Here is a 24,323-nt window from a genome sequence, read left to right as displayed (position 1 = left end):
ATCTGACTGGAATGCAGACAGGATCTGGATCACAGTGTGATCTGGCTGGAATACAGACACACCGTTAGTATACATCTTTGATCCCTAACAATAAAGGTAAGTTTGTTTTGTAGGAAAGCAGCCATGTTTGAAAATGACATCTAATTGAGAGGCAGACAAAGTGACGAATCAGAGAAAGATCTGACAGAATGAGTCAGGGATAGGATGCACCCAACTCTCATGAGGACAGACAGGAAAGTGAAGCTACCTAAAAGCAGGGCAGTTGAGAATAGAGGGCAGTCCTGTTGAGTTTTGTTCAAGTCTGTTCAGTTCATGGAGTTTAGAGGCAGGTTTCCTAAGCAGAACAATTCAGCGAGAAGCTGAGAGAAGCCAGTTTGAATCAGCCAGCTTGGAGAGGCGTTTTGAGCCAGAACATCTGAGTTGAACCAGCAAACCAGAGCTCAGAAAGAACTAGAAAGGGTGAACTTATTCAACAGTAAGCCTCCTAGATGACAATTACATCTGGTGAATATAAGTTACTTACACAGTTCCCCAGTATCAGGGACCATTTGTGCTGACTCACCTGCAAGGGGAGTTCAGGGGTGGGGGTGGGGAGGAACATTCTTCAGCACGAAGTTAGCATCCAACCTCTCCATCTCTTGATTATATTCCTGGCAGATGTATGCTCTGGAGAGAGATGAATGTGCTCCAAAGGGGATCTCCCAAATGGTGGCATCCAACTAGCTCTAAAATGTAAGAACTCTTGGGTGCAAAAATACAAGTGCCCAGCAGCAGTCAGACACAGATGAGACCCAGTTCTCTCAGAGCCTCAGGTGCCATGCTCAGGGGAGCATCAGTAGCCTTCAGAGGAACTGTAGCAGATGCCAAAGCTTTATCCAGTGCTGGGCAGAGAGAGCACGTTTCCTTTTATTTCTACAGGAGACAGTAAACTAAAGATCTGTGAGAACCAAATTGTTACCAGGCTGTGCTGGCTAGTTTTATGCCAATGTGGCACAGCTAAAAGGCATCTATCTGAGAGGAGGAAACCTCAGTTGAGAACAACGACTCCATGAGATCAGTCTGCAAGGCTGGCCTGTAGGGCATTTTCTCTCTTAGTGATTGATGGGAGATGGCCAGGCCATCGTGAGAGGTGCCACCCCTGACACTAGCCCTTCTTTCTATGAGAAAGCAGGGTGAGCAAGCCATGGGGACCAAGCCAGTAAGTAGTACCCCTCCATGGCCTTCTCATCAGCTCCTGCCTCCAGGTTCCTGCCCTGTTTGAGTTCCTGCCTTAGCTTCCCTCAATGGACTGTGATGTGTGCGATATGTAAGCCAAATATAAACCCTTTCTCCCTAAGTTGCTTTCGGTCATGTTGTTTCATCATAGCCATGGCCCTAACTAAGACACAGAACTACAAAAAGGTTAAAGCTGGAAGGAGCTTGCAGGTCATTTAGTCCAAAATAATTGTATAGATATGGGCACTTAGGTGCAGAGGCAGTTACCTAGCGTGGAGATCTAATAGTGGCCAGGGACAGTTACCACATAGTGTTACATGGTCGTGGCTCTGACTCAGCTCCAGGCTGAGGTGAGCATGATTTGTTGTTGAGGTCACTTCACTGGAAAGCCCTTGATTCAGTAACCCCCACCCTTTCTCTTTTATAGATAGCCATAAGCAAACATTAGTTTGGGGCTCCAGTGAGCTGTCTTCAGTTAGTTACCTGTGAATTATAGTGAATACTATTTGGCTGTGTAGAATAAAGTCCACTTAGCCCATCTTATTACAGAAATACAAATGCCCCCAGTTGCCATTAAGATGTAATAATGGGAATAGGAAGTATAAAAGTGAGGACTCATTGTGAAAATATCATATGACTGATCTCTTTCCTGGTTAAGAACCTTCCAATTTGAGCAGTCATGATGACACATCTCTGTAATCACAGCACTCGGGGAGAAGAAGTGGGCAAATAGCTGTGATTTTAAGGCCGGTCTGGTCTACAAAGAGTTTTCCAGGACAGCCAGGAATAAATATATAGAAAGACCCTGTCTCAGAAATAAGATAAAGTGGACCCTTCAAATAAAAATCAAATATCCTTTTCTTACTCTCAAGACACCTCCTTCAGAGGTCAGAGCTGAGATGGGTCACCTGGGTGGCTTAGGGTGGCAGAATTCCAGGAGGCCATTGCCTCTGTCTGTCCTCTGTTTCCTCGATCCTCCACTGATGGGGTGCTGGGGGGGGTCTTGAAGAGTCTCAAGAACACACTGGATATTCCTTACCAGGAATGAAGTCAAAGCTCCAACACACACACACACACACACTCCCCCACAAACACTCACACACCTACACCCACAAACATATCCCACACACAGACACACACACAGACACACACACACTTCTTTCTATTTGTCCTAGCAGCTCCACTCACTTTTAGACATTTCTCCCAAGAGACGATGCATGTACATGGGAAACAACAGCAGAGAGAGAGAGAGAGAGAGAGAGAGAGAGAGAGAGAGAGAGAGAGAGAGAGAGAGAGAGANGAGAGAGAGAGAGAGAGAGAGAGAGAGAGAGAGAGAGAGAGAGAGATTTAAATGTACATCAATAGAATGGGCTGTGGCAGATCCATACAGTGGAATATTATACAGTTGTGAAAGAGAAGTTAATTAGAGCCACATGTCTGCATGAAGCTTAAATTTTTAATGTTGAACAAAAAGAGTGTGATGCAATTTAAGAATTGAAGTAAAACTTGGAAACACACAAATACTCACTAGTGCTCAGGGACCAAATGATCATTTAGTAAAAATATAAAGGAAGGCTTAGAATAACAAATCAGAATAATGTAAGATCCTGGTCTTCTCAGTATAGGGCACAAGAAGGAAATTCAACTGTGGTCGTCAAGGTTTATTGAAGTTGGCAGAGGTTCATGGGTGCTTGATACACGAGATTTTTTTTTCTGAACTTTATACATCTAAAATATTAATGAAAAGGAACAAAGAGAAACACTGGGCTGCCAACCCCATTGGAAAACAATTTATTTACCACTGTAAGATTTTGTGCTCCAAAGTGTAACCAGACATGTGACCACGATGTCTCATGCGACTTTTTGTGCTTTTATGTGGGATGGCATCACGAACACGCAGCATCTAACAACAGGAAACAGCAAGGGCAGAAGCACTGCACAGGACGAACTTTCTCCTCCAAAGACTCCTCCCACCTCAGTTCAGGCCAGACACTGCCCCTTCCCCGGGGCCCCTTTACATCTGAGAGCTGCCGGCCTGAACAGCAGTCCCGGACTCCTCTTATCTGATGTTTCGCCCCCCAGAGCCTTCTCTAATAAGAATGGGCAGACACATGCACGGTCCTGGTGGACAAACACTCAACAAATAGATGCCTAGCTGTCTTTGGGAGAGGATTCACAGAGGACTGGGGTGAACTCCTAACCTCCCAGCAGTAGCCCAGCCTGGAATGGCCTCTCACTTTATTTCCACCTCTTTCCAGAAATCACTCCCTGGCAAAGACATAGATAGGTTCCTTCCCAAGCTGATGCGGAGGTGACTTACAGGCATGGCTGGAAACAGATTAAGCTGACGTCAAAGGTGACTGAAAGTTTTTGGTTCACCAATCTAACATCTCGGAGCAATTTACAGAGGCGGTTATGGAGAAGAAGCACAGCCAACGGAGGAGCCAGGAAGTGCCACCAAGTGACCAGTAACAATTGATGCCCACTAAGATGCCTCTTGCTTACCTCCTGAAGCTGGACTGGCAAGCTCCCATGACATTGGTGCTGTGCTATAGGTGGCCACACTGAGGCGCTGTGGAGCAAGGAAGTACTGACAACTCGAATTCTGGCTCACAAGTATCTACCCCTGCAGCTAGCTACTTATTTGATTCCTAGTGGGGCATCTATTGGAAATATCAACAGGGGCAATCAAACCTAGCTTTTTGTTATTTCCAAGTTAAAGGGGCATGTCCCCCAAACTGGAGGGAGGCATGTTATCAAGAGACCACGTTTCCTCTTTAAAGTTCATCTACCTCCTCGTTTACATAGCCAGATGGAACAAGCCAAGCTCAGAGCTACTTCGTCCTGAAGTACGGGCATACTGAGAAGGACAGGTCTGTCACACGGAGTCAGCGGGTGTGTGTGTGTGTGTGTGTGTGTGTGTGTGTGTGACATGACAGCTGTCCTCAGAATGCCACAGACACTCCAGAGGAGTGGCAACCTAGGCTTGCCAGGGGACGGGCACTCTACGTGTGATAAAAAAACAAACACTACCCACTCCAACCCCTTAAATAAAACAGTCAAAACACACAATGTAGCTCGAGAGTGGAATACGAACAGCAGAAACATAAAAAAGGAGAAATAAAGTAAGCAGAGAGTTCCTGCCTTCACACTGTCCTGGTGCTGGGCCCCCGGAGATCACGTGGAAAGGCTGCCTGGATAGGGGAGAAGGGATCTTATCAAGCGCAGCCCCTCCTACTCTGCTCCAGAACCCCTGTGCTAGCTAAGGACAGAAGCCTTGTGTATTCCACCCGGAACATCAGTGTGGCATGCCCCCCCCCCCCCAGTGGCCCAGAGACCTGCTGGCCAGCCAGTGATTCTCAACCTTCCTAGTGCTGTGACCCTATAAGAAAGTTTCTTGTGTTTTGGTGATCTCCAACCACAGCATTGTTCTCACTGCTACTTTGTAACTGTAATTTTGCTACTGTTATGAATCATAATGTAAATATTTTTTGGAGATAGAGGGTCGTGATACACAGGTTAAGAACCGCTGCTTCAGATCAATGTGAGCAGGGGCTGCCTACTGAGGGTACCTGGCACACATCTTTTTCCACAACACAGATGAGTATGATGCTGTCTTCTGAGTGCCAATCCCACGCACTGTCCTGGCGCCACCGCTCACTTTTCAGTATTGGGAATACAGTAAGAGAGGGATGAGGTCTTGGCCTCAGCCAACACGTCTGCATCTGTCTTTGGGTATAGGCATGTGGACAGAGCACGAGGGATGACTGACAGCTGAGCCTGGAAGATGACTGTGTCCAAGAAAGATGGTCAGTGGCCGGTGGCAGGCGGCTGACTACAGGTGCAGTTGGTGCCACATGGCGATCTGCCGGCGTGGGTTTTTTAGCATCTCCTCCCAGTGGCTGCGCTCAGAGCCCGAGGCATGCAGGCCTAGGCTGCAGTGGCCCAGCTCGCAGCTCGGCCCCTCCTCGCCCTGGCCCAGCACCTCCAGCTCCACACTGGATGCCCGCAGCAAGTCATCCGGTAGCTCAAACATGATCATCTCGTTCCACACGGGGTTGATCTTGTGCTTGGCCCGTTTTGTCTGTTTCTTCTTCAGCTTCTGAGCCTGGTGTTTCAAGGTCACCTTGACAGACACATCTAGGGAGGGGTACAGAGAAAAGAAAGTTGTAGGGGAGCAAGTGAGCTGCTAGGATCTGGAATACTACTCCTTCTTGGGGTTCCCTACACCTCCACTGGACCGTGCATTCTCTCAACGGTATTAAGTATCTACCAGATGTCAGGAACCGGTCTAGAGATAGGAAAACAGACAAAGGTGCGTGTCTAGAACTTGCATTAGAATGTGGAAGACTGGCCATACAGGATGAATACCTATCTCTGTAAGGTTTAGAACCATAAACATTTCAGATTTGGGGTGTTTTACAGACTAAGGGATATTTGCATATATTATGCAAATTGGAATTGGGTCTCAAGTGTAAGCATAACATTCATTTAATAAATCTTTTGCCTTGAACCTCGGACTTTACACATATTAAGCAAGCATTCTAGCCCTGAGCCAAATCTCCAGCCTTCTTTTCTCTTTTCCTTTGGTGACAGGGTTATACCAAGTCACTACAGTTGGTCACAAACTTCCTCTGCAGCCCAGGTAACCCTGGTCTTGGGGTCTTCCTGCCTTCACAGAAGCTGGGATTCCAGGCCTGTACCCCTATGCTTTCGTGTGCCTCTTACACACCCAGCCTAAAGATACTTTTATACAACATAAAACCAAGTGTTCATGGAGTAGAGTTCTCCGCTAGTGGTCAGGAGATTCCAGAAGTTGGCATTTATTAGATTTTCACGTTAGAGATTACATTAGCCTGTCACAGAACATATGAGGTCAGTGGGTGGCTCAGACCTGAGCATGTCAGATGGCCTCTGGGGAACCACTTTGACCATAGCCCTTTCTAAGTGACTTGACAAACCAAGTCAGGGGCAAGGGCTTAAATGTCCTCTAGTTTGCTATCAAATCAGACCAGACAAAAGCTCTCTCCACCTTTAGCTTCTCCATTGTCCAGTCAAGCCTATGTGTTTACTGTTAAGATGGTCCTGGCTTGGCTGAGTTTTGTTCATACGTCTCTTTCCTAAGTTTTACTTGAGGACCTGGATTTACTATAGAGTGGGTGAAGGCAGGCTCGCTGGCCTCAGGTCCCCAGGAAATTCACAAGTCAGCAGGCAAGCTTCCACAGTTTAGGACCGTTTGTTTTCATTAGTCAAGGTTGCCCAAGCTAATGTGAGAATAATTGTTACTTTGTATTTATTGCTATCGTTATCGCCCCTGGGTGGTTAGTTTGTTATTTCTACAGAGATATTTCAGACACAAAGTGCTCTTCTGTAATGGTCCTGATGGGAGCTATTAAAAAAAAAAGACAGAATTGACTAGAAGGGATGAAGCCAGGCATCAGCCTCTGACCTGTGGCTCAGGACTATAGCAACACCAGCCCTCCTGATTTCATTTACCCAAGACCTGTTAGCAATGCACAGGTGAACCCGTATTTTTTAACTTTAATACATAAAGATGATTTCTGTATTATTGATATCTTGCAATGAGCAGTCCGTTCCCTGTGTAGGTAGGTCCCAGCCTATCCTTGCTGCTTTTCTGCTTTTCTAGGAGATCCTACTCCGTCCTCACAACTAGGGACCTGTGTCCAGGTATCAGAAGGCACCCATAGCCTTTTATGAATAGGTTTATTTGGGCATCTATATCACAGATTTCTTAAACCCCAGCCTTTACCTTCATAGCCACACATCACCTGCTGTGAGCCAAGTTCAGCAGGTATGTATGGGAGGGGGCATTTGGCCAAGGCTTGGAATGGAGAAGAGAGGGGAAGGGTCTGAAATCACTAGCAGAGAGGTGAGAGAACTTAAAGGCATGAGTGCGTCCATCAGAACTAGCAACAGACGCTGAGGGTGAGTTCACTATGGGACTCCTATTACATCCCGGTTCACCCATCTCCATTTTACACCAGGACCACTGCCTTCTGCTTGTATCCCAGAGCTGGGATATCCCGCCTGTCTCCTTGCACCCTCACTTACCCTTTCCCAGAAGCTCCTTGGATTGGTTGGAGTGGAGGTTCTTAGCTTTAATCAGCACCACCAGGAGGCGATTGGCTGCTGGGAGGTAGCTGATTGACAGAAGGACCTCCCCGGCCCCTGCAGATGGCTCCTGAACACAGAAAGGTAGAGATTGCATTTGTGCTTGCCTTCTGATCCATCAATTGAAGCCAAGGCTAGAGTCACACTGCCCTCATACCCCATTGACATCCCAGGGTTCACTCACCAAAGGGTCGTTTATTTACCACTGTACAAGGCAGCAGGGCCCAGAGGAGGAGGCTGACGTGTATGCCAACAGGAGAACGTGGTCTACCATATGTCATCACTCTATGTGTATTTATTTGAAACAGGTTCTCACTATGTAGCCCTAGCTGGCCCAGAACTCATTATGTAGATCAGGCTGGCCTCAAATGTAAAAGATTCACCTGCCTCTGCCTCTTAGGTGCTGAGATTAGGCATGAGCCGCCATGCCCTGGCACACATTCTCTCTCTAAATTCAACTTATAAGCAGAAAATAGTCCCCTCTCATGCTACATTGAGGGCAGAAAGCAGGGGGACTCTCTCCTTTTGCACCCTTTGCCTAGACTCAGGACATACCTTGGTAGATGTCTAGGGTCCTAGGGAACCCAGTTTGAGAGTCATATCATGGACCCACCAGGAGCCTGGGGGGAGTAGGGTTATTGCTTTTCTCCCCTTGCTTTTCTTTATTTTAAATTATCTGTATTTGTGTGCTGGGGTGTGCATGTGTGAATGCAGGTGCCCTCAGAGACCAGGTGACATCAGATCCCTTGAAACTGGGCTTACAGGTATCTGTGAGTCACCAAACATGTATGCTGGCACATGGGTCCTCTTTCGGAGTGGTTGGAGCTCTCTATCACTGAGCCGTTTCTTTAGGCCCAAGTTGTCCATGTCTTTGTTTGAAGAGACAACTCAGGCTTTGCAGGCTAGTATCACCAATGAAGTGGCATGTCCTAATGCTTAAAAGGGACTGGATTTACCAACAGGAACCAGCAACATCAGCACAAGGCTGGGCACCAAGAACAGCTGAGTGGCATGTCATAGTCAGAATAGGCTTGAGACACTCTGTCTCTGTCCACCCCCAGTGACCCCAAGCCCCACCCCCAGTGCCCTCAAGCCCCACCTCCAGCACCCCAAGCCCCAACCCCAGTGCCCCCAAGCTCCACCCCCGTGTACTGATTTACAGTGCCCCCCATTAACTTCCTGCAGGAGTGTGAACTGTTGCCAAGTCTTTTGAATGAAGCCCTCCCTGACCTGTGGCACAGCTTTTAGGCCCCAGATTTTGTCCTTTTTTGCTGCTCAGTGAGAGGACGTAGGGAGCCCATCCCCTACCCAAACACTGAGGTCACTGGTGAGTGGTCACAGAGCCCTTTACTTCCTTCAGTCAAACTGGCAAGAGCCCAGCTGTGGATAGTGGAGCCCTGCTGTGTGCTCTGAGCACACCCTCTGCCTCAGAGCATGCCTGTCATCCAGGACAAATGTCTCTACCATGACCCCAAAGGCTCATTCTTCCCAGGGGATCCTTTGGAAACTATCCTATGCCCTTGAGGGAGAATCCAGGTCTCTACCCTAATTGCTTCTCTTCTGCTCCTCTAATTTTTCTCCTCTTCTGTTTCTAATCTTAAGAATTGAGGAACCTGCAGGCCATTACCTCATGTTGGGAACTGAACCCCCAAAGCAGTAGCAATACCCCTATAGAGAAGTGAGATAACCTCACCCACACCTTTGTGCCCACAATTGTCCTGCCTCTGCCATCTCAGGGCTACTTCAGGACAGGAAGGCAGACAGCTTTCTTAAGCAGTCGGGAAACAAGTTTTCCTGCTCTGCCTCCAATCCTGTCCCTGCTAATTGGACCCTTGAGGCAGCTTGTGGTCTATCCCGGTCTGTTGAGATGCCCAGAGGCAGGCTTTGGCCTTGAGATTTCAGTAGAAGTTTAATTAGATATAGATGGCTAGTCACATGACAAATTGATCTGGGAGTGTTGGGGACTCTTGGTGTGACAAGAGTGCAGACAGCCATGGTCTATTAAACACGAACACTCTGCTCCACCCAATTGTGTTGCCTGTCCCCCCCCCCAGACTGCAGGTTCATTCCACATCCCTGGCACTAGGCATGCACTGGATACAAAATACATGTTTGCCAGAAAATTTTCAGACATCTCTCTTAATCTTGGCCGTGACCTTGGGAAGGGCACTGAAGTTCTCATTCTCCTTGGGAGAACCAGGTGGGAGCTACCTCCCGGGTCAGTAGCTATGACACAGCAAATCTGAAGCTATGACACAGCAAATCTGAGACTCCCGTGGAGTCTGCTCTAAGTCCCAGTCAATGCTCCAGCTTCCTAGGTGAATGTCCTCTTGTTCTCATGTCACAGTGGAGGCAGTGACGTCTGGGGACAGGTGACAAACACATAGCCCGGGAGCAGCAGAGCCGTCAAGGTCACCTATCAGAGTGACACAGCTGTCCTGGGCCGCTGTTACAGATGACCAGGCCTGAGCCCTCTGCCCTCCACCCCTCAGCAGGTCTGCACTCTTGACGAATGTGAGAGTGAAAACCAGGCCCAGCCATGTGGATGTCACCACACAAGAGAACTGCAGCCACACCTGGCTCTAGTCTCAAAGCACCACAAAGGAAAAGCAAGGAGGCTTTCCCCCCCTCCCTCTTCCTGTCTCACACTACCGCCTTTTCTCTTAGATGCTCAGTGAATCACTCCAGGCTGCCCTCAGAGTGGGGTGCTCTGTTGTCCCCAATGACGCACATGACACTTATGGCTAAATGTCTTCCGGCAGGAATTGGGGCACTGCTGCTGCTTCTGTTAACCCATTCAAGCCCAAAAAGGAACAGAACAAAACAAAACAAAAACATCTGGTTTACAGAGACTGCAGACTCTCTTACCAGCTTTAAATCAGCCCTCAGTCTGCATCTGGGTGGGATTCCTGACCTGGCCAGAAGCTGAATGGCTCCTACACACCACTACCCGGAGGGAAAGAGATGCTCCTGGCTAGCTCTGGAGTAGTGACAGCTGCAGCAAGTGATGACAGTAAGATGGATGAGCCTGAGGACAGGGCTCCAGCTGCAGCTGTGGCTTACTGCCTGGGACACAGCAGGGGTTGGGCGAGGTGCTTAGGAATGAGCGATTATTGTCTTCCAGGGGATAGACAGAAACAGGCAAGATACTCAGGATTCTGTCTCAGTGAGGTGGATTTCAGTCCTTCTGAGGTCATTCCAAAAACACCCAAGCCTGGTAGGGGGACCTTCTAAGCTCCAGAGAAAATAAGCTTATTAGTTTAAGAAGCCCACATGTCTTCTCTCCCACCAGGGACCCCGTGTGTGACTCCACATGCCCCATAGTCATCAGAAAGTGAGCTTTGAGACATCAGGTCTCAAAGGGTGGCTGTGGTTTTTCCTCTCAATTTTCCAAGCAGAGAAAAGACAGAGAAACAGGGCCCAGGAGAAACGATGAGCCAAAGAGAAGCAGGTGAGGAGAGGAATCCGCTCTGCCTCCTATAGTCCAGGCTTGAATAGGAAAGACACCTGTCCATCACCTCCTCTGGCAAGTGCAGGGCAGTTTGAAAAAGCACTCAGGATGAGAAAGGACATGCCGTCAAGTGCCCTGCTGGTCTGCTGATGCTGTGTGGATTTCTAATCAGGTCAGCCTCAGTTTCCCTATGTGTGCAGATAGGGTGGTAACAGTGTTGCCCTTACCTGTCTGGTTTGGGAAGTGATGATGATGATGATAATGGTGGTGGTGGTGGTGGTGGTGGTGACAACCATGACTACTACTACTACTGCTGCTGCTATTACTACTATTCAGATAGATGACTTCCTAAGCCCTTAGATGGGGCACACAGAAATAGTGTCCCAATGGGCAGATTGGCAACTTGCTTTATCCAGAAAGGTATCTTTCAAGCTGGTCCAGACTGGTCCAGCCTGTGACCCATGGGTTGTAGGAAGCCTCGTGACATAAGGATCTCTATAAATACCACCCAATGCAAAACCATAAACTCACGTAAAGCATTTTGAGATTGTTTTGTGATATTTATATACATATACACTGTTCTTGATGGTAAATCATGACAGGCGAATGACAACATCATGTCCCAGTGTCAAAAGGTTGGACACATCTTAGTGATGGAGAACAGCAAACTGACAGACGAGCTATCAGAAGTTCCCTGAAGGTTGCTCAGTGGCAGGCTCGTGGATTGATTCTGACTGACACACCATCCCTGACCTGCCTTGACGCCATATTGTCCTGGCTGGTAGGGGACATGGCTTGATTCCCCAAGGAGCCCAAGGTCTCAGCAGCCTCCACAGTGAACACTATCCCAGACCAGCATCTGGGCAGACCACTGAGGGTACTCTGCTCTTCACAGAGCCCAGACAGCTCATTCAGTATTAGTACCCCTGCCTAACAGACTTTCTAGAACATTCCATCAGAGCACATACAGGCTCTTCTTAGATATCCCAGGATCTAAATCCTGTCTCAGATCAGCTGTCAGCAGCTATCTGTATCAGTTTGCCCCCAGGTCTGCATGCTCTGAGATCAGAGGGGCTCTGTGCTTCCTTCCTCTGCTCACCTCTGCAGGGCTAGCTGGAGAGGAACATAAGAATCAAAGCTGTATTTAGATGAGGGAGACTCTGTCATAGCATGGAAGCTGATGCCACCCTCACCATGATGCTGCCCCTGGTGGCGGGTCTGTCCTCAAACAGGTGCCAGGAACCCCAAGTTCTGGGCTATGAATCTGCTACCTGCGGCCTCTGACCGGGAGCCCAAGCTGCCTTTTCTCTGAGCTGAGACTGTCTCTAGAGTCTTATTTCATCATCTCAACCTTCTCCTCTGAAGCTCTACCAGCCAGCTCTAGGCCTCTGGTCTGAAAGCTCCCTACCTTTGCTGTGGTCTTCAGCTCACCCCACTGTGCTGCCCCCAGGGGTACAGATGCTCCATCCAGGCCCAGGCGGAGTTCTCCAATCACACTATGGCGGGAGAAGCGGTCACAGGTGCGCAGGGTGAGTGTCAGGGTAGCTGTGGGGAGCTCTTCCTCAGCCAGGGGCAGGGCCAGGCCCTCCTCCCAGGTTGTGTGCAGCTGTCGCTTCTTCAGAGCTGTCTGTGCCTCCACAGAGCCGGTCTTGACAGCCACGCTGCCTTGGATGTAACAGTCACAGCCTCCTTCATGGTCACTGGTGACAGCTGCAGGCAGGAACAAAATAAGACAGACCTGGGACTTCCTGGGCTTTGGGGGGATAGGTCTCCAGATGGGGCTATAGAACACAGGTGACCTTGGGTGTCTGCAGGGCCACGGGATTGGCACAGCATTCCATCACTATGTAACAGTCTTGTAGGGAAGAAGCATTTCAAAATGGGACATCATGGAACTGGGAGGGAAGGGTTCCTTGGATAATAAGGATAAGAGGAGGCACTTTCCAGGTTTCTTCTGACCTCAAGATTCAGAGACGTCCCCATCGGTGCCAAGGTCTCTGACGAGCTTTGGTTAGGATAGCTACCAACGCTGTGTGTGACTCATGGATTTCTGTATTTTAAATATTTACCACACAGCCACTTGTGATCTGAGTCACCCGGCTGCTGCCTCATGAATGTTGCTTCCGACTCTCGACCTTGATGGTTTGGATGCATCCCACTGTGGATTGTGTTAGTCAGTTTTCTGACACGGTAACAAACACCTTAGAGTACCAGCTTAGAGAGTAAAAAGGTTTACTTGGATTCATAGTTTCAGAAATGCTAGCTAGCCCATGGGACCAGCAGTTACATTGCTTTGTGAGGCAGCATGTCATGGTGGAATCACATGACCCAGCAGAACAATTACATCATAGCCAGGGAACAAATGAGTGTGAGAGAAACAGGTCAGTGGATTGGGGAGCAAGTGTTAGCTGCATGCACTTCTGGGGACAGTTAGGATCTAAGCTATAGCATTTGGCCACTCTGATGGGCTTCAGTCTTTGACCTCTTTAAAGGGACCTGGGTCTCCCACTCAGTGCCCTGCTCTGTGTCACTAATGTGTCATTGTGTCCATCCCTGCTGACCAGTGTGTTTCTAAAGTGGCATGGCGTGGATGTGTCCTGCAGACCCTCCTAAGACTCTGATGATAATCCCTTCACTGTGGGAGCTGATATGAGAGATAGAGGGAGAGAGAGAGGAGAGGAGAGGAGAGGAGAGAGAGAGAGAGAGAGAGGAGAGAGAGATTGAATGAGCCCATTCTCCATCAGTGAGGCCTGAGGACCTGGTGCCCCAACAGACAACAGCTTTCTTTTGAGCTTCAAGTGGTTGTTTGTTCCTGGCTCCATCACTCATTATCAGAGTAACCTGGAGCCCTGGGAGGAGAGGCTAGAACTGTTTCCTAATCTATAAAATTGTAGTTACCTGGGGACCAAAGGTGTACATGGAAGTGCTTAAACATCTTAAGCAATAGTACAAAGGGAAAAATTCTCACTCAGATAAGGAAACTAGGGGCTGTGGGGGGAAGCTCAGGGGTGGGGCACTTACTCAGCAGGCTTGAAGCCCTGGTTTCCATCTCCAAGGTCAAGTTCAATACAAGACTGATGTGGTACAAGTGACAGTTAGCTTTGTCAACTTGACAAGATCTAGAATCATCTAGAGGACCAACCTATGGGCGTGCTCATGAATGAGCTTTTAGATCCCAAAGACCCACCAATGGTGCCTTCTGAGATCCTAAGCTGAAAACGTAGCTGAGCCTCAGAGTTCATCACTCATTGTGGTCAGCTGCCTCAATCCCCGGCAGCCATGGTACACAATGGACGTGCATTCTCCAACTGTGGGCCAGAATGAATCCTTTCCCTTTAAATTGCCTTTGTCAGGATATTTTATCAAAGCAGCTAGATAAGTCACGAATGAGGGTTTGGACCTTCACATGTCCTGCAAAGGCAGTAGTAGGCTGGAGGCTTGGCCCTGGCTGACGGTGCTCTAGGGAGGTGGGACCAGGGGAAGGAAACCAGTCACTGGGCATATTCTTGAAGAGCATCATGGAACTCTGGCCACCCCCTGCTTCCTTGTCACTGTAAGGTGAGTGGCTTTGCTCTTTGCCATGGTGTTCCGCTCATCACAGACCCAAGGTCAACAGGGCCAACTGTAGACTAAGGGAAACTTCTGGACCTGTGGGCCAGAACCAATCTTCCCTCCTCAGGTATTTTGCCACAGTGATGGAAAGTTGGCTAACACAGAAACAGAAGACATTAAGAAGAGAAACAGCACAACTGACACACCACTGTCTCCAGCTCGGGTTTCTTCGTAGTAAGTCTGAACTTTGTTGATGGCGGGGAGTACTGTCAGAGGAGTACTCCCCAGAATATCCTATCAGACAGATTACCCGAATCCAGGATAAGTTCTCAGAAATGTTTCTGACCTTTGAAAGACTGTCTTTGTCTGGCACAGAGCCCTGTTCAATGTCAAAGGCATAGCTGGCAAAGGCCACTAGCTGCTTGTCCATCACTTATCTTCCATCCTGGTAGGCAGCCTGCCAGGTCACCTTTCCTAAAATGCCCTGCAACAAAGTGTGGCCAAGTGAGAAGGCTCCAACCAATGGATATGAGAAGAAGTGACTCACGCTTCATCCATTAAGGCTATTATGGAATGGCTGTGACCTCTTCTAATTCTCATCTTATCAGCTAGAAGCACCTAGCAGGAGGCCTGAGAAGTGTAGAGAACTACAGGTGGAAGGGACTGGTCCTTGAGTTACCATGCGGAAGAAAGATGTCTGTCGGCTAGGAATTCCTGGTGTGCACGGCTATAGGAGGGAGGGGGGAAGAATCTCTGTGTCTGAGCACTGTGCATGAGAGACTGCCAGAGCGCTAACCCTTGCTCTCTCCAGCTGCAGACCCTTCCATCCCACCTGCAGGGCCTGCCAATCACACAAAGCAGTACCTTCCAGGCTTGTCACAAATAACTCAGCCTTCTTCTGGTCATAGTCCAGGCGGAAGTGGAGTTTGGGGGCCTGGTTCCAGCTGGCAGCCTTCTCTGGGTTCCAGGTCTCCATGACACAGACATCCTCAACTACACCTGGGAGACAGACAGGGTGACCATGGCTATCATGCTGAGGTTCTGATCATAATATGCTATCGTTGCCACCCAAGCCCAAAATGGTCCCTAAAGGGGGCTATGGAGTTGCACCTTAAGGGACCGTTATGGTTCAGTGGTCAATATGTAGTTCTGATATTGCCCTTAAGTTGCCACATAGTAGTTGTGTGTTTTTTATAGATGATGCTCTCAGCTCTGGGCTGGTCTATAGTGTGCTTTCCACAAGGAAAGCTGTCACATGGTCACATGGTTCTGGTAGGGGGTAGAATTATGGGCAAATCTCACAGAAAAGAACAGGTGGAGACAACAGCAAAACCGAGCCCAGAGTTGATGCCACTGGCAAGGATGGTGGCTTTGATTTTGATTTTATGTCCATTCAATATTTGCTGAGTGAACAGAGAACCTTATCTTTAATCAAGAAGCTCCTAAAACCACCCATAAAACCACCAATGTTGCTGGTTTCACCCCTCTCTCGAGCTGGAGCCTAATGTGTGAAAGATTCTCGTGAGTCAAGCCTGAAAGGAGAATTAAGAAGCCACAGTGGATACCGCAGATGACACTTAACGCAACCAGAACTGAGCTGCTGATCCTCAGAATGAATCAGAGGGCAGGACTCCAGGGGACCATTAATGTCCCCAAGGACTCGTTATTAGACTCTTGCTACAAAGTGTCCTCTAAGGAGAAGATTGACTGTGGTGAGATCAAGACACGTATATGCTCAGGATGCTCTTGGCTCCCAGAGCCATCCTGAGGATGCTGCAGTGGACTGGGTAACAAGTGGCTTAGTGGTACCTAGAGGTCTTGGAGCTCAAGCAGCCTCAGACTGAGGATGCAATCCCCATCCATCGGGCATCGCCTCCCCCTGGCTGGGCTTCTGCCCAGGAGCAGCATCTGCAAAGCTCCCTCTGCAGCTGTGTTATCCTTGAGTGAGGGGAAGAGTGGAGCTGGGGGTGGGGGTGGGGGAGTCAAAACACTCAGTGCATCATGGGATGCTGGCTGAATTGGCCAATGCTGGTAGCTGTCTATGGGTCAGAACCAGGATGCTGATCTTTGCAATGGGAAGGAACTGAAGACAAGGAGTCTCTGTGTACTGGATTTTCTGGAGCCATGGCGAGTTCCATCCTGGATCCATCCAAGCATTGAGTAATCCAGGGCTCCTGAGAGAGGCTCTGGCAGTGGGGATCGTCCCCATGAGTACTCACACCCATCAATCTTCCCTGAATTAATTCTATGTGAAATGTGGGCAGGGAAGCCTGACTGCTGACAGCCAAGAGGACTGGCCCACTTGCAGCACAGATCTAAGTGGTTTCTGAAAAGCCAGGCCAGGGAGCACTGCTGAACCCTGAATTAGTCCACTTGTCCACTGGCCAACAGGAATACACATGAACCCAGCTCACTGTCAAAGCTGCTGCTTCCTCACTGCCACATGCAGCAAACCTGGACCACAGGACTGGCTACCTTCTTACTCTTAGGATTGTCTCTCTTAAAAGCTTCTGTATTCCTGTGAGTTAAGGCCTGCATCTCAGCTCCCCTGCTATGGCCCTGGCTGCACCATGCTGCCCACCTGTGGGTACTGCCTTCCGAAGCCTGGTGCTCATAGGAAGTATAGGGACCATGACAATAGCCATATGTTTCCATGCTTTGTACTAAGCCCTGGTTCAAGCATTTATTTTAGTCATTATTGATATACATTTAACAGTGACTTTCACAGGTAGGTGATAATATGGTTCCACTCCATCGATGAGGAAGAAGTCCCAGAGAGGCTTAGTAGTATATCTATGCCACACAGCAAGCATATAAAAAGGCAGAGAATTAAACACAACAGAAGTCTGTTTTTAACCTTGATTTTTTTTATCCCTTATGTAATTGCACAGTACGATCTGAAACAGACTCTTCGTTTCTCACAGGAAAGCTGGATGCCAAACATCGGAGCCTACCACACCGGGGCTCTAGACAGTTTCAGGGGGTCACACACTATCCGAAGATACAGGCAAGACCCTCCCTGACCTCGTGCTGCCCACCAGGCGCAGGGAACCCTACCGTTCTGAGGAAGGATGAACAGTTCCTCTGTGACCTGCCTCTTGAGGCGACTATCACTCTGGGCCTGGGGGCTGGCAGGTGCAGCAGACTCCTCTGTGGTCCCCAAGGTGTAGTCTGCGTAGTTGATGACTTCTGGGGCCGTCACGGCTGGCCGGGGACCATAGATGTCCGGGAACTTAAGGAGAGGTCGGGGCTGGACAGGCTCCGTGGACTTTTTAACGTTGAACTACGGACGGGAATAGAACTGGTTAGTGGGTGCGAACAGAAGGAGGTGGTAGGAACCATGTTCACCCCAAGAAGGAGAAGTGGGCCTGACTTCCTGAAGGAGGGAAGGTGGGAGCTCTGCTTCCAGTCTGCCCCAAGAACATAGCCTGGGAAGGGAAAATGTCACTTCTAACCACATTTAAGAGTAAATGTGTAAATGGAGTGGGTCATAATCCACTATTCACCCTCCCCTCAACCATATCTGGGTAAGGTCATATTTCTATGCAACCCCTTTAAGGACTTCCTCTCTGTCTCTCTGTCAGTCTGTCTCTTGTCTATCTGTCTGCCTGTCTGTCTGTCTGTCTCTTATTCTCTGCTCTTTCTGTCCCTTTCCAATGGCTGAGCTGGGCCAGTGGTTCCCCACCACATCTACCACAAAACCCAGACTCCTGTAACAGCCTGCCTTGCCTGACCCACTGGCCTCTGGCACTTCCCAAATCTGTCCACCTCCTTTCTAAGGCCCCAAAGGCCATCTCTGACCCACCCATCACCCATCTGGACTATTCCAACCTCTCCTCACCACAACTGGTCTTTGGCTCACAGTACCGACCTCCCCCAGTAATGTTTTAGCTGTTGGTGGTCTGACCCATGAGCACAGCAGTTAGGTCTAGCCCCACTCCTGACCCTAGCACCAGAACTGGGCCACTTTGGCTGGGTCATTTTGCCTCTCTGGGCTGTTGGCTTAAATGACACCTCTGAGCTGTTGTTTCAGGTTGCAAAGACAGGTGACACTGTCCTTTGGGGAGATGTCCCAAACAGCAGAAGGGAAGAACTAGCCCATCTAACTGTTTAGGAGATAGGGCGTCAGCAAAGGTCAAGGGCAGGACTGCATGTGATCCACAGGCAATTAGAGAGTCTGGAAGTCAGGTTTGACTTTGACCTTGAAGGAGGGAGGTGTACAGAAGGCAGAAGGACCATGTCCCTGACACGTAGTCGTCCAGAGCCATGTCCTGCATCTCACCTAAGTGTGGGTTAAATCTGTTTTACTATTTCACAGTGGGGACAATGAGACTCAGGAACACTTGGGGCCATACTGAGCCCCTAGAGACTCTGATGTGTCTTCATACCACTTATCGGTTGGCATCGGCTGTCATTTGGCCATTGCTAGTGGACCAAATGGCAATTGCAGCACCTGGTTCTGCCTCAGGTGCTCTACCTTGTTCCTCAGCCCCAAGGAGTTCCTAGATACTGCTGGGTCTCAGCCACCCTTGACTCAGAGTCAGCTTGCCTGACACATATTGGGACCAGAAGTGAGGCTGTTTGAGTAGCCTTGGGAGCACGCCCTTGTCTACATTTGATTTTATTCCACCTTAATTGTTTGATAGAAGGACTGGATTTGGCTCTTGGGTTTGAGTCTTGGTTGGCTGAACTTGTGGTTTTGGTGGGGGGGCGGGGACACATCACTGGCTCCTGGAATGAATGGAGTTCTCCATGGGGCCCTCCCCAGAGCCAGGGAGTGCTTTCCTGCCTATCTTGAAGCAGAAAGACCCATCCTGACTCCCTTCCCTCTGCTTCCCCGCACACTGTCACCTGGTTGTCTGGGGCCATCTTCACCCCCCAGGCTGTGATTGCTCACTCTATCCATGGCATTACGTTGGTAGGTTTTCCTGTTCATTCCTAGAGAAGCCAGCCCAGATGCTATGTTTGTTAGGCATGGTCTCCAGACAGAATGTGTCCCCACTAGGCAGAAACCACATGCCCCTGTCTTGTGACTGCAAGATGAGTCAGAGTTAGGACAAAGCCAACACCATGCACTGCGGGTAGAGGGACACAGAGTCTGTCTCTCTGATATTAATATCATTTGGCCACCAGGTCCATCCACCCTTGGACCTTGAATGCTCACAAGTGATGATGTTTTTACTGTTGGAGCTCTGCCTTGTAACCCAAAGCATGCCAAATGGATGCCCAGCACCGCAGACAGGGTTCATCAGCCTCTGTCCACTCAGCCTTGGGCAGGACTTCGTACCCCTGCAATCTTCTGTATGCCCAGTCTATGGCTTCCATCCTTGGTATCGATCCTTATCCTGAGGGCAAACAGCGGTGGCCTTTTGCAAGAATGATTAATGGTCCAAGCTCTGGGAGCAGAGCTGCGGTCAGTAACTCACATCCTCAAGGCACAAAAGCACCAGCCACACATCTTGTTCCTCATTTCAGAACCCTGTTTCGGGGTCATTGAGTTGGTTCACTGCGTAAGGATGTTTCTGCCAAGTCTGACAACCTGAGTTCAATACTCAGAACCTACATGATGGGAAGAAGGAACTGACTCCTGTGGGCAGTCCTCTGACCATACATACACCCTGGACAACATGTGTGCTTCCTACCTACCTACCTACATACCTACATAAATGTGAAAAAATTTCATCTTTTCATTGCATGTCAAATAACTGAAACCTCACTGCTCAAGTCATAGAAAAGAGGCTGAGGGCAGAGAGAGCTTGGGAGAGGGGTTTGGGGGAATAACAATGTCTGGGAGAAAGAGGATGTTAAGGGGCAGGCCCTGCAGGCACACTTGTACCCAAGTGGAGGTGGAGAAGTGACCAGGACTTCTGGTCTCCCTGTCCCTGTAGCCCAGGACAGGGATCTGAGACAGTAGGTACCAATGCATCAGGAAAGGTGTTCAGAGGGACTACAATCAGGAATGTCTGTCTATCGGAGCCAAACAAACAGAAGAGACATGTGTTCAGAACAGAACCCCCAGAGGATCCCCTTGGCATCCCAGCCTCACCTGAATCCTAGACTATTAGCCTCGGATTCCCTGCACCACGACCAACTCTGCAGATACAAGGTTCAGTCTGGGGAGGAGGGGGAGGGGGGCGAGTGTACGACAGTGCCTGAGACATGCCTGGTCACATCCAGCCTGCCTCCTGCTGCAGGACTGAATCAGCCAGTCAAAACCAACCAGGGAGTGCAGAGCACTAAAAGCCCATGGGGGAAAGTCAGAGTTAAAAAATCCAAACTACTCTACCCAAAAGCAGGCAAAGGACTTCTGTGGTCATTCAGGAAACACAATTACCACCTAAGCAAGATACGCTGGGTAGTTTCTCTGTGCTTGGCACAAGCTGGGTCATCTGGGCAGAGGGAACTTCAAATAGAAACTGCCTTCATAAGACTGGTCTGTAGGCAAGTGTAAGGAAATTTTCTTGATTAATGATAGATGTGGGAGTGGCCAGACCACTGTGGGTGGTCCCACCCCTGAGCAGGTGGTTCTGGGCTATATAAGAAAGCAAGATGAGCAAGCCATGGGAGCAAGCCAGTAAGCAGTGTTCCTCCATGGTCTCTGCTTCAGTTCCTGCCTCCAGGTTCCTGCCTGAGGAACAGAGAGACAGAGGAGAAAAAAAGAAAGAAATTGGCAGTACAGGCATTGAAATGCTATTCATCCTTAAAAGAGGAGTCCTGACACGCTACCATGTGCACAAACTTAGAGGACATCACTGCAACTGGAAGATGCTGGCTACAGGACAAACCTGAGAGACTTTGGGTAGTCAGACACCATAGGTAGGATGCACAAGAGTGGTAGCGAGGCATAGTGGGGAGGGAGGGAGGTACTGTTGAAAAGGGACAGAGTTACAGCCTTACAGAATCCACATATTGTGGTAGTGACCCAGCATTGTGAGCTTATTTAACAGCCACACTAAGCAGATTTCATGCCATGTGTATTTAGTACAACAAACCATAGTGAGCCTGATGTGTTGGTCAGGCATGAGGGTTCGCTATGTGCCTGTAATCACAGCAGTTGGGAGGCAGAGCTGGGAAGAGTGGCATGAGTTTGAGGTCAGCTTGGTCTACAATAATGAGTTACAGGCCAAGCAGGCAGGGCTATGTATGAGAAACTCTGTTTCAAAAACCCCAATACATGCACACATGCACACAATATAATACACATGTACATACATATATACATATACATACATACATACACATACATTTATAAACACACATGCATATGCATACATATATATACACACAACACACAGGTGTGTTACATGCATGTATGTATACACATACATGTACATACATATAACACACATATATGCATACATATATAAGCACACATACATAGACATACCTATATACACATATAAAACATACATATTCATATATATACATATACAAACACATATACATATATATACACAAACATATACACATATATAACACATACATACATATATACATACATACACACATAAATTAAAGGTGGCATAGTGATTCACACCTGTAACTCTAGCACTCAGGAGGTAGAGGCAGGAGGATCACAAGTTGAAAGCCAACCAGGCCTATATAGTAAGATCCTTCTGCAAATAACATCTATAAAAAATAATTTATTTTATTTTATTTTATTTTATTTTATTTTATTTTGGAAAAAGCTTGTGAAAAGCCAATAGCTCTGGGGAGAACTTTCTTCTGTGCAGGGAGCCTAACTGAATTTCAGTTTTTCCTTTTCTTTGTTTTCCCCGTTGCGTCTTAAGAACTTGGGGGATGAAGGTGGCTCCTGCAGCCCCAGCAGTCACTTTGGGGCTAAGTGGAGGCTGCTGCTCGCCTTGTGCCCTTCCTCCCAGCCTCACCCCACCTTCCTGGCTCAGGCTTCCTTGGGCTCTGTCTACATCAGCTCTTGCAGGCTGACAGATGGCTTGGGGGCAGGGCGGGAGGACCTGGACTTCATCTAATGAGCAAATATTGATGGAGCCTCACCTCAGGCCATGTCTCACCTGAGCGTGAAGGCTCCAGGAGGGAAGAGACAGATGCCCTCCCAAGGTCTATGTTGGGAAAGCAGAAGTTAATTACAGAGCTAGCGGTCTGTGAAGACTCAGCTGACCTGAGGTTTTCTTTGACCCTGGTTATTAATTTGATGTTTTGTGCTGGGACATCCTTCTTAGAGTAACGGATGTTTCAGGGAGCTGGAGAGATGGCTTAGTCAGGAAAGGGTTAGTACGCAAGCATGAGAACCTGCGTTCAGATTCCCAGTGCCCACATAAATAGCAGGGTATGATGGCACACACTGGTGACCCTGGCATCCAGGGGGTGGAGACACAGATTCTCTGGGCTCAGTAGCTAGACGGTTTATTTACATCAGTGGGCTCCAAACTCAGAGAAGCCTTGACTGAAAAATAAGAAGGGAGGCACCCAAGGTTGATCTCTGGCCTCCACATTCACATGTACACAGTTTTACACACACACACACACACACACATACACACACACACACGCATGCGCGTGCACGCGTGAATACACAAAAGTGCACACATATAATCACCATCTCCCCAGGGGAAGACTACCTTCCACAGGCTAAGTTTGCAGTTCAGATTGGCCTGACTTTCTCTGGAACCTAATTTTGCCATGGAAGACTGTGTGCTCTGTAACAAACAGCTTCCTCTGCACCACGGAGAACAGTGGGGGTTTCCTTTCAATCTAGGCTTAACTCTAGAATTTTATCCTGATGTCCTCTACTGCCCCACACAGCCTTCCGTCCAAAGGTGGGGGATGGGGAGCAGGCATATTGGAGGAGCTAGCTGGCAGACATCATTCACAGAGAGAGCCAGACAACCCAGATTCCAGGCCTGGGCCTCAGGTGGACTCTGCATGTCTAAGAAGCCTCCTGTGGTGCTACTGGTGTGAATAGTACCTGCATCATTCTTGGGCCCATCCCAGGTTGACAGAGGTCCCAGAGACACAGGTATGGTAGATCAGCTTGGCTGCTCAAGGGCGAGTCCACAGGGTCCCAGTAAAAAAAAGGTGTGTATTCCAAACTGCTGAGCTGAGCTTCATTTTAAAGAAACAGCTGGTCTTCCGGTCCTGGCGCCAAGCAGCGTTTCCATGGCAACCCTGCAGCCTGCACCACCTCCTCTCCTGTGTATTCCAAGCCTGTGTCCCAAATCCCCTTCTCGGGACTCACCTCTTCCTACTCTGTTTTCCCTTGGAGGTTATTTTTAAACCCAAAAAGGCTAGTTTTGAGGACTGGGGATGTGGCTCAGTAGGTAGAGTTTTGTCTAACATTTACGAGGCCCTGGGTTCAACCCTCAACACTCCATAAACCAGAGATGGCACACACCTGTGATCCTAACACTTGGGAGGTGGAGATAGGAGGATAAGGAGTTCAAGGCTATCCTTGGCTATATAGTATGTCTAAGGGCAGTCTATACTCTACTGAGACCTTGTCTAGAAAGACTGACAGACATACAGATGATAAATGGCAGATAGACAGACAGTTTGCACCAGATCTAGCCTGCTAGCTAGTACCCAGCACAACAGACTGGAATCTGGGTTGGAGTGGGGTAGGCAGTCCTCTGTCAGTGGTTCTCGGTGTTAGTGGCAAGCGTGTGACACACCTAGAGAAGGCAAACCCTCTCTCTGCACTCAGTCACCATTTGGCCATCCACTCAGCATTGACTTCATCTCTGGGGACCAAGGAGCAGTAGTAACAATATCTCTAAGTCAATGTCCTCATGGGGAGGGCAACCCCAGGAGACACCAATCTAGATACTAGTAGTCCCAAAGACAATTGATTAGAAAGGAGTATAAACCAGGAGGTGGTGGCACATGCCTTTAATCCCAGCAGTTGGGAGGCAGAGGCAGAGGCAGAGGCAGAGGCAGAGGCAGAGGCAGAGGCAGAGGCAGAGGCAGAGGCAGAGGCAGAGGCAGAGGCAGAGGCAGA

At 48.8% G+C, this 24,323-nt stretch overlaps 1 protein-coding gene across 1 annotated transcript in view; it reads right to left on the bottom strand.

The window, feature by feature from the left end:
- Nucleotides 1-2,861: 2,861 nt before the first annotated feature.
- Nucleotides 2,862-24,323, bottom strand: part of Syt13 (synaptotagmin 13) — a 41,015-nt gene continuing 19,553 nt past the window's right edge. Inside the window, exons 2-6 of the mRNA XM_021156263.2 lie at nt 17,408-17,633; nt 15,215-15,349; nt 12,207-12,508; nt 7,288-7,417; nt 2,862-5,355 (exon numbers count right to left, since the gene is read on the bottom strand). Of these exons, the coding sequence (XP_021011922.1) occupies nt 5,051-5,355; nt 7,288-7,417; nt 12,207-12,508; nt 15,215-15,349; nt 17,408-17,633 (1,098 nt within the window). The 3' untranslated portion in view covers nt 2,862-5,050. The remainder of the gene's footprint in view (nt 5,356-7,287; nt 7,418-12,206; nt 12,509-15,214; nt 15,350-17,407; nt 17,634-24,323) is intronic.

Source organism: Mus caroli, chromosome 2, assembly GCF_900094665.2.
Source record: "Mus caroli chromosome 2, CAROLI_EIJ_v1.1, whole genome shotgun sequence".
NCBI classification, from domain to species: Eukaryota; Metazoa; Chordata; class Mammalia; order Rodentia; family Muridae; genus Mus; species Mus caroli.
The sequence above is the reverse complement of the archived record's forward strand: the minus strand, read 5'-3'. Positions and strand labels throughout refer to the sequence as shown.